This window comes from Epinephelus fuscoguttatus, linkage group LG1 (genome assembly GCF_011397635.1).
Source record: "Epinephelus fuscoguttatus linkage group LG1, E.fuscoguttatus.final_Chr_v1".
Classification (NCBI taxonomy): Eukaryota; Metazoa; Chordata; class Actinopteri; order Perciformes; family Serranidae; genus Epinephelus; species Epinephelus fuscoguttatus.
This window is the reverse complement of record NC_064752.1, coordinates 506,480-525,504: the sequence shown is the minus strand read 5'-3', so window position 1 is coordinate 525,504 and position 19,025 is coordinate 506,480. Positions and strand designations below refer to the sequence as shown.

Here is a 19,025-nt window from a genome sequence, read left to right as displayed (position 1 = left end):
GTGTGTGCGCTTGTGTGTGTGGCTGTGCAGAGGGGGAAGGGTTATTGTGATCATAACTGAAAGTTGCAATCCCACACTAAAAGTACTTTATGAAAGTAAAATCCTACAGTATCAAAAAGTACCAAAAGTAGATGTACTCATTATGCTCAAAGGCCCTGTCACTGATTAATATCTAAGCTGCCTTTTAAAGGTGTAGTTGGTGCAGGTGGAGCTACTTTAGTGACTTCATATACTGCTGGGTAGTTAATGTGTAATGCATTTTATAAACTGATCATATATTTTGTTAAAGAAAAGTAATCGTCATACTAAGTAGCTGTTTCATAAACCCAATCACCAGGAAAAATTGGCATTGTACATTTCTGCAAACCACAGACGCATTACATATTAGCATGTTCTTATGTAGAGGATATATTGAAACTTGGAAAATACCTGTCTCTGTTCAAAGCAACTGCTTCTCGTGGTACTAAACCTGCTGGGAAAACAGCAACAGGTCGCCACACAACACCCGCATGTGGTGACTAAAAATCCGCTGGAAACACAGAAATCACTCACAGCCAGTTTTGTTGTTTGTTGATCCTTTTTTTATGATATTTTTGGGGCGATTTTGCCTTCATTTGATAGGACAGATTTAGCATGAAAGGGGGAGAGAGTGGGGATGACACAAGCAAAGGGCCATGGGTTGGAATCAAGCTAACGGCCCCTGCAGCAGGGCCTTTGTACTGTACATAGGGCAGCTGCTCTACCAGGTGAGCCCCCCATTTGTTGGTCTTGAACAGTGGTCTGTAGTTTGGCAGGTGTCTCGCCATCCACCATCCCCTCCACCTCCACCTTGACAAAGTCAGCTCATATACGAAATGTGCAAATGTTACATAATCAAGTAGCCCAAGGCAAAATGTTACACTGTCAGAGGGGGCAGAGTCAAATAAGTTCATGACTGTATGAAGCAAATTTTCCTGTCTGACTGAAACGTGTCTTCTCTCTGTCAGATCTGAGGAACAGTTCGGCTGTGTTCTGGAAGGGCGGAGTCAGCGGTGGATACCAGGCCCTGTTACTGGACGAGGATCAGGGATGGCTGCTGGTCGGAGGGAAAGACCACATCTACCTGCTGAGGCCTGACAGCCTGGATCTGCCCACACATACTGTAAGACGTTAGAACACAAAGCTGATCGGAGCCTGTCAGCGTATCAGTGTTGGCTGCATCTCAGGTCAGTCCTCCAATAAATGAATAAACTAACACAACCTGTCTGTGTTTTGTTTTCTCACTCAGATCCACTGGCCTGCTGCCAGAGAACACGTGGAGCACTGCAGGCTGGCAGGGAAAAGTCTGGAGGTAAGTGTCTTTAAATCAGAGTTAGAGGGAAATGAAACGGACTACATATTAGAAAACGTGTTATTTCTATTCCACAATGAAGTCATTTAAAAATAGTATGTTATAACAAGATGTTAATGTGTTTTATTGTGCTTATTTTTATTTTCAGACAGAGTGTGCCAACTTCGTGCGGCTGCTGCAGCCTTTCAATAAGACCCATGTTTATGCTTGTGGTACCGGCGCCTTCCATCCACAGTGCACATACCTGCACATTGGACACAACACGGAGGTATTCATCCCTTCAATAATGACACTCTCAGCAGTGTAAACCAGGGGTCAGCAGCCTTTATTATCAAATGAGCCATGACTCATATTTGAGCCTTGTAATGACGGTAACACTGCCACTCTGCTGTGAGCTATTTATGATTATTTGGTGATTGAACTTTGCAGTGTTGGTGGTGACAGCAAACAAATCTGTCCATGCACTATTAAATTCTCTTTTTTCCTCCAAGACTTTTCCTTTTCTGGATTTGGAATCCATAGCTAGCTTAGCCAGGGTGACTCAAGACTAGCTACCGCTGTTAAGGTTCAACAAAATTTTTAGTAAAAGGCACCAGGCAGTAGTTGTGGATGCACATTTAGTTAGCTGACGGAATTTAAAACATATTTATTCAGTGTATAGGGTACACATTCTTACAATTGGAAAATTAAAGAATCACTGTAGACCTACAACGATGATAAATGAAAATTAAAATGCTCATTTATATATAGTTCTTTGTCAAAGCCACAGGGAGCCAGTGGCAACGGGCTAAAGAGCCACACACAGCTCCAGAGCCACAGGTTGCCCATCCCTGTTCCAAACCATAGTAAAATGCCAAACTTTAAAGGGATAGTGCACCCAGAAATGAAAATTCAGCCATTATCTACTCCCCCATATGCCGAGGGAGGCTCAGGTGAAGTTTTAGAGTCCTCACATCACTTGCAGAGATCCAAGGGGAGAGGAGGTAGCAACACAACTCCACCTAATGGAGGCTGACGGCGCCCCAGATTCAAACGTCCAAAAACACATAATTGAAACCACAAAATATCTCCATACTGCTCGTCCGTAGTGATCACACACATGAAGGCGGTGCCCATGTCTCACAGTCTCATGCAAGCATGCACACGTGAGCGCGGTGCACAGAGAGGCAGTCAGAGCTACAGGCTACAATGAGGCTAAAAACAGAGTTCAAATGACGTTTTCCAAACAACTTTTTATGTCGGGGCTTCAGGACACTTGGATCACTACGGACGAGCAGTATGGAGATATTTTGTGGTTTCAGTTATGTGTTTTTGGACGTTTGAATCTGGGGCGCCGTCAGCCTCCATTAGGTGGAGTTGTGTTGCTACCTCCTCTCTCCTTGGATCTCCACAAGGGATGTGAGGACTCTGAAACTTCACCTGAGCCTCCCTCGGCATATGGGTGAGTAGATAATGGCTGAATTTTCATTTTTGGGTGCACTATAAGTGTTTAAGTGTTGCCTCAAATTGCAGGGCTCAACAAAAACAAGTGGCCAATTTCTCAGGGCAAATAAAATGCCACATCAGTCTAGTAAATCTAGCAACTCACACAAAATATTAAACACATAGTTTTTCTTTGGAGCTGATGTTGAAAGAAGCTCAGGAGTGAGCCATCTCATTTCCTTTTTGTCTCTAATGAGAGTTGCACATGTAACTGCAGCGGGTAAAGACAACATTTATGAGCTGGAGAGCAAGCGAGCATTTCATTGTCCTGGAAACAGGAGTTTAGCTGGATCACGTTAGAGAATGTGGTTGAAACTGTGGATGAAAACTCAAACTGTGTGGGGGCAAGTAAAAGCTGATTTTGGGCTAGTAGATTTCTGACCCACCTCCCGGACTGGGCAAGTAAAACAAAAACATCAACACTGAACCCTTTACTGTGTGCTGCCAAAACACTTGGTGTACCTAAAATTTCTGTGCTCATATTTTTTGGCACATTTTTTCTTACTCCTGCAGATTAGTGTCCAAACAGATAATGTCATGTCAAATTCAGATATTTCCGTTGCAGCTACAACAAGGTCTGCTCATATAAATGTATTCAGACCTCTTAAACACCAGTTCTAAACATCATGTTTGGTGTCAGTCCCTTAGAATCAATCAACCCCTCTTTGCTGAGCTTGTACTGCTCTGACAGTCAACTATCATCCAAGAAGAAATCCATCAGAAAGAGCGTGAAGTTTCCTCTTTGCCCTGCTGTTTATCGGTCATTCTGAGTTTGTGTGTGGTCTCTGTCTCTCCTGCAGGAGCCGTTGTTCATGCTGTCTCACACAGTCGAGTCAGGCAGAGGAAAATGTCCTTTCAGTCCCAGGGAGCCCTTCACCGCTCGGCTGACTGGTGGGTCTCGTCCAGTCCACACATAATGCACCATGTGTCCACCCACCCACTCACTCACACACACAAGTGGATACATTAAATCATGTTCTGTCATTCTCTAACAGCCGTATTCATATTCTGGTGACAGTAATGTTCTGCAGCGTACAGTCCCCCCACTGTCTCGTTCCTGGCTGCAGCCCGTCCGTTCAGCTGAGGCGTGTGTGGTCTGCTTCACTCATTTCACACACTGACGTCAGCTGTTGCCCCGTGCGACACAACGGTCATAAAACACATCAACTACATTTGGATTCTTTAGATAAAGAGGCCCCGTAACATCAGCTTTAAGTTGTCAAACTGAGTTTTTAAAAGTCTGTCAGTTGTGCAGGCGGAGAGGCAGAGCGAGGAGATGGAGCTTAAAGAGCAAACACATGTGTCATCACTGGACATGTGTAGATACAAAGTGTATTTACTGCTAAATAAGAAATAATAACAACCTAACAATCTGATCACTTTGTTTTGTTGCTTTCTAACATGCATCAGCTTGTAAATATTTACACTAAGGACCACCATGAGGAAGAGAATGAAGCCGATTGTCGTGCTGTGAATGTTGCAACACTCTCTGCTGTGGTCAAATAATGTAATCACTCTCAGCAGGAAAATAAATCTCACAAGCAAGAGTTTCTGGTTCTGTTAATGATTATATGCAGCTATATGGTCTGGATTAGGTTATTCTGCTCCTCAATAGCAGTGAGAAAAGATTTTCAGTTGTTCTGATCCGTCTCTTTCTTTCTTTCCTTAGATGGTGAGCTTTATGCAGGTACCTCAGTAGATTTCATGGGAGCCAACGCTGCGATCTTCCGTACGTCCATCCAGGGCAGCAGTCAACATTACATCAGGACCGAAGCGTATGATCACAACTGGCTCAATGGTGAGAAGAATAATATCAATAATCTTTTTCTATAGTGCTCTTTTCAAAAACAGTGTTACAAGCCTGTCTCTCTCCTCCACACACAAACACTGTCCCGTCTCCTGCTCAGAGCCAGAGTTTGTTGGCTCCTTCTCCATCCCTGACACTCACAGTCCCGACGACGACAAGGTCTACTTCTTCTTCAAGGAGCGGGCGGTGGAGGCCGGACAGTGGGACAAGAGGGTGTACAGCCGCGTGGCTCGAGTCTGCAAGGTACAAACACAGAGACGGATACAAAATGTGTTGCAGTATAAAAAGACAGAGTCAGACAGGAGAAGAAACCGCAGGATGACAACAGGCGTAATGTCTTGCAGTCTTCACATCTTGCTTGAATCTTCATGGATATGCCCGTCACAGTCTCTCAGCACCAAGTGACATCTGCAGATTGCAAGCATTCCAAACCCCCCCAAAGTGTTTAGTTCCCTGTAATAAAGACAAGGATAAGCACAGGAAACAATGAAAATGACTTAAAAGACATAAACCTGAGTATTCAGACTATCTCAGATTTGTTCCTATGGACGGTGGTTGACAGGTGCAGGGGTCTTAATACAGAGAGAACAGAGAAAGATAGTGAATTACAGCACCTTTGTGTGCTCCCTCTCTCGTCTCTCTTCTCTCCTTCAATCCAGAATGACGTGGGCGGGAAGAGGAGTCTGATCAACCGCTGGACCACCTTCCTCAAAGCCAGGCTGGTGTGTTCTGTCCCCGGCCCGTCTGGAGTCGACACGCAGTTCGACGAGCTCGGTAACGCTTCCCTCCTTTTCCTTCCTCTCTGGCGGCCTCTTTACGACCCTTGTTTCCTCATTAAACTCTTCTGGAGCAGACCTTTGGGTTCATGTGCCTGCTGTCTCACCTTCTTTCTTTCCTCTCCCTCAACTTTGACATGAGGACAAAGTTTCACAAGCAAGAACAGTCTCCTCCTTTCCTTTCCTCTGTCCTCCTCCCTTGTTTCTCACCGAGCTATAAACTCTGTCTGAATGATTCTTTTTCATTTACAGCAATGTATTATTAATATTTCCAGTTATTATGGACCTTTGCCAAATCAGTCAATAAAACTCTCTTTGTGTAAGTTCGAGCACTTCAGAACGATACAAGCTAATAATGAGGCAGTACAAACACTAAACAGAACTTGGTTATCGTACAGAAAGAACATATCATTTCTGACATCAGTGAATCTGACCTGATTCTTCATGTTGAATTTTAACTCTCTCACTTTGTTTTTCCAGAGGACATCTTTGTTCTGGAGACCAAAGACCCTCAAAACCCGACCATCTACGGTGTCTTCAGTACGTCCAGGTGAGAATACATTCAACCACACAGTCATACCAGGAAATATCCTTTACAGAGAGCACTGTTAATGAAAAATAAATCAGTGCAAAGTGGACTATAGCTCTGTAGTTTAGTGGTTCCAAACGCAGGCTGACAACCAGGGATTAAACCCTGAAGGATCATTTTGGTATAAACGGGTCAAAAGCAGTTTGTTTTCCATGTAGATTAAAGTTCCATTGTGAATTCCAGATCTGCTGTTTCCCCCAGTGGCGCCCTGGTATTATGGTGTCTAGTGAATGTATTTCAGTATTACCAAGTGCAGTTGTTTTATTTAAACATGGCTTGACTTTATGGGCTCTAATTTCGCAGACCGGGCGAACTGGGTGTGGCACACTGTGCATGCTGGCGCAGCTACTCCTCTTTCCCACCTCCGTCCCTCCTACCTGCGCAAGTCGGAAAGAGGGAGGAGAGAAGGCATGGAGTGGGTTTTACACACATCACACCAATCAAATGAGCCCCTCTCCTCGCCCTTAAATGCACCGCGCAAAGGCGTAATGAGAGTTTACTCAATTCGCCATGGCAGAAGAGAGCAGCAGCGTCAGACGGCCAAACTTCTCCCAGGAGGAAACTGATGTTTTGGTCCGGGAGGTCCAGACCTCCACGGGCTGATGATGCAAAGGTAGCCTGGGAGGAGGTCACCACAATTGTAAATCAATGTTGCGTTTCTCTCGTGCGCGCTCTCTCTCTTTCTCTCTCGCAGTCTCACTCTGTTTCTTTTCTTTTGACTTTTCTAAGATGACAGATGCTGAATATATACTCCCTATCTGATGCTGTGGCTGTTTGTGGTTGGCTGAGAGGGATGTGAACTCATTAGTTTGCAGCTGTGTTAATCAAATCAGGTGCCAAAACGTGCCAAATGGTGCCAATCCCCTTTGATCTGACATCAGATGTGACGGGACAGTCGATATAGAGATACATTTATGTGCTGATTGCAGATAGTTGCATTGAATAGTGGTTTTTGTGGGTATTTATTGCATCGTTAATGTGCCTGATGTTCTGGAAACCTGCCTGTGAGGTTTTGGTGACGTGTGTGCACTGTCCGCCGGTCAGCCAAACTTCGGCTTACACCGGCTGCGCTCCCCCTGCGCTGACAGTAGACCTGGTTTCAGCTGGCGAGCACGAAACTGTCACTGCGCCAAGCTGGATCTGTCGACACCTCCCCCTGCTGCGCCGCCACACCCATCTCAGCGCACCTCGGTCTGCCAAACTACCAAACTGAGCGCGCCTCGGGTTGCGCTGCTCGAGACTAGCTCTGCACGGGGTTAGTCACCCTGCGCCACCCTGCGCTGCACCGGGAAACTAGAGCCCTATGTCTTCAAAACCAAGAGAGACCACCCTAAATCTGTAAAAAAAAAACAACAACAACAACAAAAAAAAAACAATAAATATATAAATGAAATAAAAATCTTAAAGACAAATCTGAATATTCAGTGTTTTAGTTATTAATTTCACTGTTATGCTGCTGTGTAAGAGTGACATAAAATATGGGAAAGCACAAGAAGTCCCCCTTAACAACAACTGATAGAGAAAATAACAGTAAATTATCATCAGTCTCATCTCTTAATCAAACCAATGAAGTTGGCTGTAAAAGCACCCAACGTTTATTTATTTTTTGTCATTTATCAGCCCCTCCAGGACTCTGTTGCAATGTTTAAGGCCACAGGCTAAGGCAGTTTGTTTCAGTGAGAATATGACTGCACTGATCTGCATTTGTGACTCATAGTACACTGAGGTTACCCTAACCTGTATATTTAATGTAACTCACCTTGATTCTTGAGCGCTCACAGTAGATGTGGGTGCAACAGCCTCTGTCATGGTGATTTGTCTTGTTTGATGTCAGCACATTTCAGACATTCTCTGGGTGCGTTTTGCAGTAATGTCATATTTATGTTGTTTGGTGTTTCAAAAAAATGGCGCACATGGTGCAAAACAAGTTAACCACTGTCACGCAGAACATCAGGGAGCTTCTTTGCATTGTCTTCAGCAGTAACTTTTATTGGTCAGGCTGAGACGTTCCTGCTTCTTCACAGCTGGAAACAAGGAAGTATGTTTGGTAATGTTGTGTGGGGGGACTGCTGAGTGGTTAAACTCACTGCAAAATATGATGATTGGTCAAATTTGTGGAAAAGTTATGATGAATGGAAAAAATGCAAGGTCGTGCAAAGTTCTCGGGGATTGGTGGATTTGTGTTATTACGACCACGACATTGCGACATCCTTTTTATTTTACATGTTTTCTGTAAAGTGTGTTGCATTACAGTCTGGTGCTAGGTTTGTGATTCTGATGAAGAATACTTACTTCCTTTCTTTTCATTTTTATTTATCCATTTTGTTGGGTTGTTTTTGTCTAAACTGAGAAACATGAGTAAAAAAAACTCTTTGTGACTTTATTAAAACGTTTGTATAAAGTTTGCTTTCACAACGGAGGGAAGCATCTTAGACCTTAGTCGTTAGTCAGAACAACAGAACACTGGGAGGATCTCCTCCTCCTCCTCCTCCTCCTCCTCCTCCTCCTCCTCCTTTACATGCACACTCCTTGCTGCCACGTGCACGCCCAGCGGTGTGGAGGATCAGAGGTCAGCTGTGGGTGGGTGTCGGGGTCAAAGGTGAAGAGGCCCAGCTGCTTGTGTTATTGTAACCCTGATGCAATAAAGCTCTCCCACCTCTTTTTACTCTCCTCTCCTCCCTTGTTCATTCCTTCATCTCCTCCCATCCTTCTTTCCTTTCTTGCTTCCTTTCCTAGTATTTTATCCATCCTTGCTGCACAGTCTTGTCCTCTCTTTCTGTTCTCTCTGTCTTTCCCTCTTCCTTTACATCATCTTTACATCTCATTCTTTCATCACTTTCTGTCTTTCTTTAATAATGTGAATAATTATTGTTTCTTCTCTTCTCTTTATCCACCCTTCCTTTATTCTTTATCACTCCTTCCTTCTCTCTTCTTCTTCTTCTTCACTCTCATTCCTTTGCTTTTAATCGCTCCCTCAAACCTTCTGTGTTTCCTCCTCTAACTTTTATCTTTCTCTCTCTTTCTCTCCCAGCTCTATATTCCGTGGTTCAGCAGTGTGTGTGTTCTCCATGGCGTCTATCCGAGCTGCTTTCAACGGGCCGTTTGCCCATAAAGAAGGTCCTGACTATCGCTGGGTGGAGTACAAGGGCCGCATCCCCTACCCGAGACCTGGCACTGTAAGTACTCTCAGCGATAACCTACAAAAAACACAGCTTAATATGTCCTGCGCAAATTAACAGACTTATTTTCCAGCACTCCTGTGTGAGATAGTTGGTGGTGTTGAGTTTAAGGTTGATTATTTTGGTTTTAAAACTCCTCTTAATAATCATTAATGAAACTATATTCACATCCACTGCATTGAGATTGTGACAAAATCCTGCAGATAAAACTCTCTACACGTTGTAACTTAATCTGTTTTTGTATTTGTGATGAGCTGACCCTTTGGGGACAGTGAAAGCTGTAGGTCAGTTGCTTATTAAAGTTCACGGTCCATAATTCTTAGTAAATCTATTGATGACAGGATGGTATTTATGTGTGTGTGAGGACCTTAGTATTTCCTGTGAGATGGGACTCCAAACACACAGAACACGGGTAATAAAAACAAGCTGATGGAGCTGTGAGAGGGTGACCCTCTGGTGATTTAACACCTCAGCAGTGAACTCCTCTGGGAAGCTTCAACCTGTCAGGACGGCCGAGGTTTTAGAGTTTGAGTGTGTCAGGTGTTATTTCATCCTCCCTGCTGGGGAATTCAGCTCTCTGTGGAGCGGTGGGGTTGATTGCAGAGGAGGTCGGCCACGTCAGTGTTTGTGCATGTGTGTGTTTGGGTCAGGCAGGATGATTAAAAGCAAATTGCAACAGTCACAGAGATGCTGTGGTCACAACCTCTGATCACTGACTCACACACGTTCACAGTGCACAGAGAGTAATGGCTTCCACCTGTCCACAGTATTAACTAATCCAACTAAATCGTCTTTGCTGCACACGTCTTCTTTCAGTGCTCACCCAGTTCATCAATCTTTATATCATCTCCTCGGCATACTCCTCCTCCTGCTCTGCATTTTTCCTTTTTCCATCTTATCTTCTCCACAGGGGAAACTTATGACCTACTCTGCAAATCAGCATAAAGTACGTTTTGACACAGGCGGAAAATTATATTTTCCTATCCTCCCTCACATCATCTTCCTTTCCTCCTCTGTGTGCCGAACCCAGTGCCTAGAATAAATGCTGGCACTGTGCGTTTCTGCAAACCACAGATATGTAACATCTGTACATCACTTTGTAGCCGATATGTTGAAGCTTTACATTTCAGCAATATTGTGGTTATGTTCAGGCAAAAAACTACTCCACCTATGAATCATCATCATGTTTTGGTCTTAAGCACTCAGTTTTGGTGCCACAATCACAGTTGGAAATGCCACAATGTGCCACTCACAAACATCCACTTTGGTGCCACACTAAAATAATCCCAGTTTTGGTGGCACAGTCATAGCAGAAAATGCCACAGTGTTTTGCCAAATAATGCCCAGTTTTGGTGGCACAGTCGCCACTGGCAATGCTGCAATATCTTGCTATAAAAAACAGTTTTGGTGGCACATTTGTTGCTGAAAATGCTGAGATATCTCACAAAAAAATCCCCAATTTTGGTGCCACAATTGCAACTGAAAATGCCACAATATCTCACCAAAAAACACACAGTTTTGGTAGCACATCTGCTGCTTGAAATGCTGTAGTATCTTGCTAAAAACACCAGTTTTGGTGGCACAGTCATTGCTAAAGATGCTGTGGTGTCTCGCAAAAAAATACCTAGTTTTGGTGGCACTAACGTTGCCAGAAATGCCACAATGTGCCACTCACAAACATCCACTTTGTTGGCACAGTCATAGCAGAAAATGCCACAGTGTTTTGCCAAATGATGCCCAGTTTTGGTGGCACAGTCGCCACTGGAAATGCTGCAATATCTTGCTACAACAATGTTTTGGTGCCACAATTGCTACTGAAAATGCCACAATATCTCACCAAAAAATACACAGTTTTGGTAGCACATCTGCTGCTTGAAATGCTGTAATATCTCGCTAAAAACACCAGTTTTGTTGGCACAGTCATTGCTAAAGATGCTGTGGTGTCTTGCAAAAAATACCTAGTTTTGGTGGCACAGTGGCTGCTGGATATGCCGCAATGTGACGCTAAACAACACCTAGTTTTGGTGGCGCAGTCGTCACTGAAAATGCTGACAAGTCCTACAAAAATACTTAGTTTTGGTGCCACAGTTGCTGCTGGAAGTGCTGCAGTGTGTCACTAATAAACACCTTATTTTGGTGGTACAAACACCGCTGAAAATGTGGACATGTCTTGCAAAAAAATACCCAGTTTTGGTGGCACTAATGCTGCCAGAAATGCCACAATATCTCACTAAAAACACCTTGTTTTGGTGCCATGATCACTGCTGGTAATGCTGAGATGTCTCCCAAAAAATACCCAGTTTTGGTGGCACAATGGCTACTAGAAATGCCACAAGATGTCATTTAAAAACACTCAGCTGTGGTGCCACAGTCACCACTGGGTATGCTGCAGTGCGTTGCTGAAAACAACCAGTTTCTGGTGCTAACATCGTCAGTGGAAATCCTACAATGTGTCGCTGAAAAACGTGTTGTTGGTGTCTGTTTTAAGTGTGAGAGTGGAAATATGATTAAGATGTAATAATTTTTTACACTGTGTTGATATATCCGATTTTCAAAGACCTGAATAGGTTAAAGTAAAATTTGAGAAAGGTCACAGAAAATACCATTTAGTGTAACATGTATGTGTTTCATTTTGTTTCTTACTCCCTTTGATGAACTTGTGACCCTTCAGATTTATCTTCCCCGTTTTGGGAACCACTGAACAGTGTATGCTCAGGTGTTAGTGTGGAACAGAGAAAATCATCTGTTATTTCCACATGAATGAATTTGGTATCTACTTTATCTCTGCAAACTCACAAATCCTTTTCTTTAAGGTCATATTTTAACCTCTATAACAGATTTATGCAGACTCCCAACACACTCACTGACCTTTTCACCTCTCTGACTTGTCCTCCAGTGTCCCAGCGAGACGTACGACGCTCTCCACAAGTCCACCAAAGACTTCCCAGACGAGGTGGTGAGCTTCATGCGGCAGCACCAGCTGATGTGGGAGCCCGTCCTGCCTCTGGGCGGCAGACCCATCTTGACCCAGGTCAACAGGCCCTACATGTTAAAGAAGGTCGTAGTGGACAGGGTGGACGCCGAGGACGGACCTTACGATGTCTTACACCTGGGCACAGGTGAGGGGGAGGAGGACAGGGAGGGATCTGGGGCTGAGACAGAAAGACGAGATGGAGATGTCAAAGGAGAAGAAAAACTAGGAAAGACAAACTTTTCTGGAGAAAATAAAGTGTGCTTGCTGACAGGAAAAGTTGCTGATGCACACTCTGTGACAGAAAGCAAAACAAAGTCAAATGTCAGAAGTCAAAAATATTCATTTTAAAAAGCAGCTAAAATATCAGTCATTGATTAAGCGCTAAAAGAAGATAAACTGTCCTTGAAGTGAAGACATTTTCAGTTGAAATTAAAGTGTCAGAAATAGTGAGTTATGGAAATAGAAATAGTTTATGCTCTGTAAATAGCAGAAGTGTCAGCTAGCATGTAAACAACGACAGCAGCTGCTAGTGCTAGCTGTCAAATAAGCAACAGTTAAACTCATTTAAAGAATGAAAGATCAAAGAAGGTTATGATGTGACTTTTGAGTGTAAAACACTGATTTGCATTTTAACTTAAGACAAAGTGTCAGTCACTGAGAGAAGCTGAGGTGTCAGCTGAAATCACTTTGAAGTTTCAATTCCAGTTTAAACCCTTCAGGCAGTGACATAATGAGTTTGCACGTCAGCGAGGGAAGTAGTTAAACTGTTATTCTGAAGAGTGAGAGATTTCAGCTGAAGTTGAAGCCGTGGAGACAGTTTAAGTGTTCACTTACTCAAACATGTGAATGAAACTGTCACATAAACAAAGCGTGAAATAATGTTAAGCGTCATATGTGTGACAGTGTTCTCAACAACATCGCTGCAAAGGAAAGAAAAACAGACGAAAGTGTCTGAAAGGAATAAAAAAGAAAACGGGAAAGACGTATGAGATGACACAGACGCTAACTGACAGAGGCTTTTTTTTATGAAAACTAAAAGGGATTTAAAAGAAATTAGACAGGACAGAGCGAGGGGTAATGCTGAATGATGTGGTGGTGGAAGACGTGGAGGTGGGAGTGGAGACGTAGATGTAAACTATCTTTAAAACAAAAAGGGAGACAGAAGCAGAGACAGGACGGAGACACAGCCACTGTTGACTCATATTAACACTGAGAAACACAAACATCACAGATCAAATGTTCCTTTTACTCTGACACCACTCACTTGAAAACATTTCTGTGTTAATGGTGTTTGACTAGAGCTCAAGAGATGTTATTCTTGTTCTTGTTGTTTTGAAATGAACATGTAGGAACGAGTGCTCATTAATAAGATAGAGTTTTGCACTGAGGTAGAAGAGAAGATGGAGAGAGATGTTTACAAAGCACTTGGCTTCAAATCATATATTATCATTACATTCAGTTCACAGAGCTACAATAGAAGAACATACAATCTCTGAAAAAAATAAAAATACAGGAAAATCATTTAACAAAAGTTTTGTTGGAAGTTTGAGCGATCTGCATGAAACTGGGTGAACATAATCTAGGGACCAATATCTAAAGTTCCCTCTTGGCAAAAGTTGGAAAACTTCCTAAAACTGAGCTTCTATAAGGCAATGAATATTGCGGAGGGCGTGGCTCATCACATAAAGGTGTAGAACATCTCAAGGGTTTCACCCATCACCACGCAACTTTGTAGGCATATGACCACACATAATCTGAGGGGACCCCTCCATTATTGACCCCATCAAACAAAATGGGGGCGCTAGAGAGCTCATTTCTTATCTAGGCCTAACCGCCATATGGATTTTTACTAAACTTGGTAGATATGTAGAACAGGACGCCTCAAGGTGACTGGAGAAATTTAACTCTAATTGGCAACTGGGTGGCGCTATAACAACAGAAAAATGCTTCAAAATGGCTAAAATGCGACCGATCGCTGTGGCTCCCCCTGTGGACCAATGTTGGTGTTGTTTCTAATGTTTGGTATGACTAAGTCATGGTATGGTATGCTGTACATAATCAGGGAAACTGTCAGTGTGTCATTCTGTCAGTCAGTCATTCTGTCTGTCCCACGTTTTTCTACTCACTGACGTGGTCAATCTATGTGAAACTGCACATAGGCATTGAGGACTGGCATAGGTAGAAGGTGACAAAGCTACCAATGGCTATGGACTAGTTTCCTGAGTCCTTAAATATTGCTTTAACCATCACTGTGTTATAAAGCTGGACGACGCGTCTCCTCTTCCTCCCACTGTGAGAAGGACAGGGCTATTACTCAATAAATTTGGTTTATTGGCAAATGTTTTAGCCTATTACACTGCACACCCTGATAGGCTGCAATAATAAAATGTATTTTCAGTCCCTCTACAGCCTGTACTTAAACATATCTGTATCATATGGTGGTTGAATATTTTTTCTGGCCCACACAATTTTAATAACATTTTAATAGACCTAACTATTAATATAAAATTCATACGTTTGGTGTTTTTTTTTTGTTTGTTCGTTTTTTTTTTCCCCGAAAAAAACACAATGTAACGTCAGTGTTGCAATGAATTGTGGGTTATTAAATCAGTGAAGTTGCTGAGGTCTGCACCACAAGCAGACTCTCTAGAAGTCTGCAGAAAGTCTGCTTGTGGACTGATTGAATTGTGGATCCAAACCACGAGTCTGCGCAGTGCGGTTAAGTTCGACGTTTGGATTCAGCCTTTACATACAGTCTATGACAGGAATCAAACATAGTGAATTTTAAGATCACTAATATTTGTCTATGTTTTACTTCCTATTGTTTTCTATCTCCAAACAAAAATTACACTGTCTCATTTCTGGCTTCCTGGATATATATAACAAAACATTTGCAACATGAGAAACAGTTTAAAAATCTTCTTTAGGCTCTAAACAACAGAATATTTTTAATCCAGATGGTTAAAAGAGTCTTGAAGGATTCAGGAAATAGCTTAATAACAGGGGTATGTTTTGTTAAACCCTCAGGTTTTTTGTTTTTTTTTAAAACACCATAATTATTTTGTTCTGAGCTCTGAGACTTGAGGGTGATGGTAATACGTGACAGGCACAAACTGGAGCGACAGAGCAGAGTCGAAACAGACAGGAAAGATGACTTGAAGCATCTTTCCACAACTTCACATTTTAACCAAACCACATCATTAATGTGCCGTTTAGGATGACTGAGTGCGGTTAATGTGTTCATCTGTTGTGTGTAAACATCCTGCATTCATTCATTATCTCTTTAAAGACATCTGAAGGTGGGAAATGAAGGTTTTATCCCAAAGCAACACTTCAGCAGGGTGAATGGGTTCCTGAGTGTGTCTGGTCTCTGTTAGTGTGTGTGTTCATGAAACCTCTTAAGCTGCGTGTAGGTAATTGTGATCCTCTGTGTGTGTGTTTGACAGTGAATGGTTCTGTGTGTGTGATAAATGGTGGAGGTTATTTAACGGCTGGTGACAGGTCGGGGGGCCGGAGGTGCTCCGACGGCTCCATACATCTCCTCTAAGTGGATTCCTCTCCAGCATCTCTCATCTCCCCATCAGCTGCACATTTACCTGCCTGATAAATGCTCCTTCTGCTCTTTCAAGTGCTCTGATTTTAACGTTGGACGGCCACGATGAATCTTTTGACTCGTCTTCCTGTCTGGTTGATAATTCTTTTTGTTGCTGTTTGTTAGAGGAGATAATGTCCCTTTTTTATATATCACACTGCTGAGCCACGCGCCTACGTCAAGGTGGTTTACCCTAAAAATAAAATAGACTTTTAAAACGTCGAGAGGTTACTCTGAGGTCATGCATCAAGTTGACTAGTGGCGCTCTAATTCAGTTTGAAGCACTTGTTCACCCCCTGTAATGTCACTGTTTAACTCCACATTCTGTCATCTCAGAGGAGTTACATGTAGTCCTTAAACATTGTCTTTAAAAGCTTACGCAGATGATATGCCGTTTTAAATATCTGCCTAAACTCTAATGAAAAATGGATGGCTGATAATTTGCTACAGGTCAATGCTGAGAAGTTCTTATTTCTGCTCCACCCCAGTCTTGTCCCAAAGATAATGGAAGGTCTTTCCTTCCTGTTAAATCCTATCTATGAAATTGTCTTCACCAAAATTTGCGTGCATATGTGGGGTTTTTTATGTGGGAAAACCTGCTAAAAGTAGGCAATAGACTCTTGTCCCATGGTCATGGTGTTTCTGGAAAACAGGGTCAGTAAACAGGAGAAAGCATAGATGTATTAAAAGAACTGGACACAGCGTTGGAGGCGGGGCTCCATTTATTCCTATCAAAGTTGGTCTGTGGCACATGAAGCTGAAAAACCTGGATCTTCTGTATCATTTGGCTTATAGAGCAGGCTCACTAGAGACTTTGCTGGCTAAGCAGCTAAACTATAGTAATCTTATCGGATCCAGTAAATCCAATCCTGATAGTGAAATGAGCCATTTCACAGGGTTGTGACACTCAAATTTATCCACTGATTCACAGACGTTCCTTTTAGACTTGCACCATTTACAATTTTTTGGACCGATTGCGATTTCTGATTTGCAGTGTTTGGACAGCTGATTTCATTTTTTTCAAACCACTTCACAGCACACAAGATATTGCAATATTTTCTATCTTTGCTTTATTAGAACATTTTAACCAAGATACAACCAGCTTTTCAATGATCAAACAAACAAACACAAACAGTGACACAGGTTCAGAAACATTTTCCTTTTTGCTCAAATATAACTTCAGGTACAGTATTAAAATAAATAAGTAAAAAAGGCATACATAAATAAAAACATGGATAAATGAAATAATATTTCTTTGTGTATAGCATTTGTGGGTAATTTCTTGAATAGACAAAAAAGTAAAAATATCTCCTGTGGAAAATTCACACAGGTCTTCAGGACGCGCCCGCCAGTAAGTTTCTCTTTCTCTCTGTTTTGATGTGTGTGCGTTAATGATTAAGGTGAGAAGCTGCCCATATTTCATTTACAGTAGAGTGAGTTTAATTTGGTCAGCATGTCAACTTGGTGTGCTTTCCACTTTGTCTTTGTTTGTTGTTGTCATTGAAAATTAAAGTATCCTCTCGAACCTGATTCTCTGGCCGGAATCATTTAGTCCATTGTTGTCCTACCCAAACCAGTGTGTCCCTGAGGTCCCTTCCTCACATCGCCCAAGCCGTGAGTTGCACGTGTGTGTGTGCGCTGCTGATGTTACACGATGTCAATCATGCGGCATGCCGGGAATTTGACCGGCGTTTTAAAATCGGCATTACTGACCAGCCGGTTGCAGGTCATGGCTGATCACGTGAAAACCGGCCCAATGCTCAGCACTGCCGATTAATCGGTGCAAGTCTAGTCTCTTTCCCAATGTAAGTGTACAGGAAAGTCCTCATTGGCTACAGGGCATCATGTGACGTACCTGGGAGCTGTAGTTACACATTTTTTCCACTATGTCAAATAGGTTGCCCCGGGAATGAGTCCTAAAATCCAGTAATGAGTTAGCATGTTAGCACTACCAATTCTTTGTCTTAATGTCAATGGGTTTTTGGTTGGATGCCTGAAAGCTGAAGAATACGTTCATGTTTTGTTCTACAACATAAAACACATCAGTAAATACTGAGGCTTCCCGAGAGATGGACTCTGACCTCCACTAACTGCAGGTCCTAAATATTTACCACTGGGTCAAAACCAACCTGCTCATTGTAATTCACATGTAGAAGAACAGTTGACCTTCACGCTGGTGCAGCTGTAGCCCGGAGCTTCACAGAAAGCAGACAGGTCTCACCCCTCCATTAACATTACTGTGCTCTTGAGAAAGAAACTTTAATCCCATGTGACTCCAGAGGAGTCCTCGGTGGAAATTAAAGGGAGCTGAATTTGGTCTGTCTGCGCCATCAGGTATTTAAACAATGAATTACTACCGCAACAAGGAAACTGGATTCACTACAGAGTAACTGTCACACTGGAAAAAAACAAAGTATTAGCAGTGAAAGACCAACTGTAAGTCCCCACAGGAAAACAACACAGTAATTCATACACACTGAGTCCACACGAGTAGAAGGAGAAATGTTTTACAGACTATTTAATGATGAACTCGTCTAGTAAACATTAGTAGCAGCTCATTTTCAAACTTTTCAGTCTTGAGCTGAGTCTGTGTGGTCTGTTCACATTTATTTTTGCCTTATTGGGTCGAGACTGAGAGAAGAAGAAATGTCGGAGCACAAACACAACGTTACCAGATTTTATCTTGTCTCTGAAATGAAATGTTACAAAGGTCTCTGATGGCCACAGACATCTGCATACATCATGAGTCCATGTAGGGTAGGCTTGTTTGACAAGCTCATCTGTGGACACACACACACACACACACACACACACACACATATATAATGTCAGGATGCTCCCAGGGAACCTCATAAACATCACAGATCTCACCGTGGGAAATCTCCCGTGCGTGTGTGTGTGTGTGTGTGTGAGAGAGAGAGAGAGAGAGAGAGAGAGAGAGAATGTCTGCATTTCTGTATGTTTATGTACAAATATGTGTCTCCATGAGCTGATATGTGTGTGTTTGTGTTGCTGTGTGCGGTTACGTTGCAGTGCTCACATGCAGTGTGTACCTCCACTGTAACAGCTGGTGTGTGCAGTCGTAGTTGTGGCAGTAGACAAAAGCTCATAAATCCTCCCTGAGGTTTCGTACATTGTGTGTGTTGAGTTTCAGGGGCTGGTTGCACAAACCCCTTACGTTAAGAATTTCTTTACAGTCCTTGTTTAAGTTTCCTAAAAAAAAAAATCGGTTGCACAAAACACCCTTAAGTCTTCTCCTTAAGGTTTTCTTAAATGCTCACTCAAGTATTTACGGT

At 42.7% G+C, this 19,025-nt stretch overlaps 1 protein-coding gene across 1 annotated transcript in view; it reads left to right on the top strand.

Annotated features, from left to right (window-relative positions):
* Positions 1–19,025, top strand: part of si:dkey-49n23.1 (semaphorin-3D) — a 138,460-nt gene that overhangs the window by 105,007 nt on the left and 14,428 nt on the right. Inside the window, exons 3-12 of the mRNA XM_049586262.1 lie at positions 987–1,141; positions 1,268–1,330; positions 1,479–1,598; positions 3,613–3,703; positions 4,482–4,610; positions 4,720–4,862; positions 5,279–5,393; positions 5,876–5,945; positions 9,016–9,160; positions 12,060–12,282. Of these exons, the coding sequence (XP_049442219.1) occupies positions 987–1,141; positions 1,268–1,330; positions 1,479–1,598; positions 3,613–3,703; positions 4,482–4,610; positions 4,720–4,862; positions 5,279–5,393; positions 5,876–5,945; positions 9,016–9,160; positions 12,060–12,282 (1,254 nt within the window). The remainder of the gene's footprint in view (positions 1–986; positions 1,142–1,267; positions 1,331–1,478; positions 1,599–3,612; positions 3,704–4,481; positions 4,611–4,719; positions 4,863–5,278; positions 5,394–5,875; positions 5,946–9,015; positions 9,161–12,059; positions 12,283–19,025) is intronic.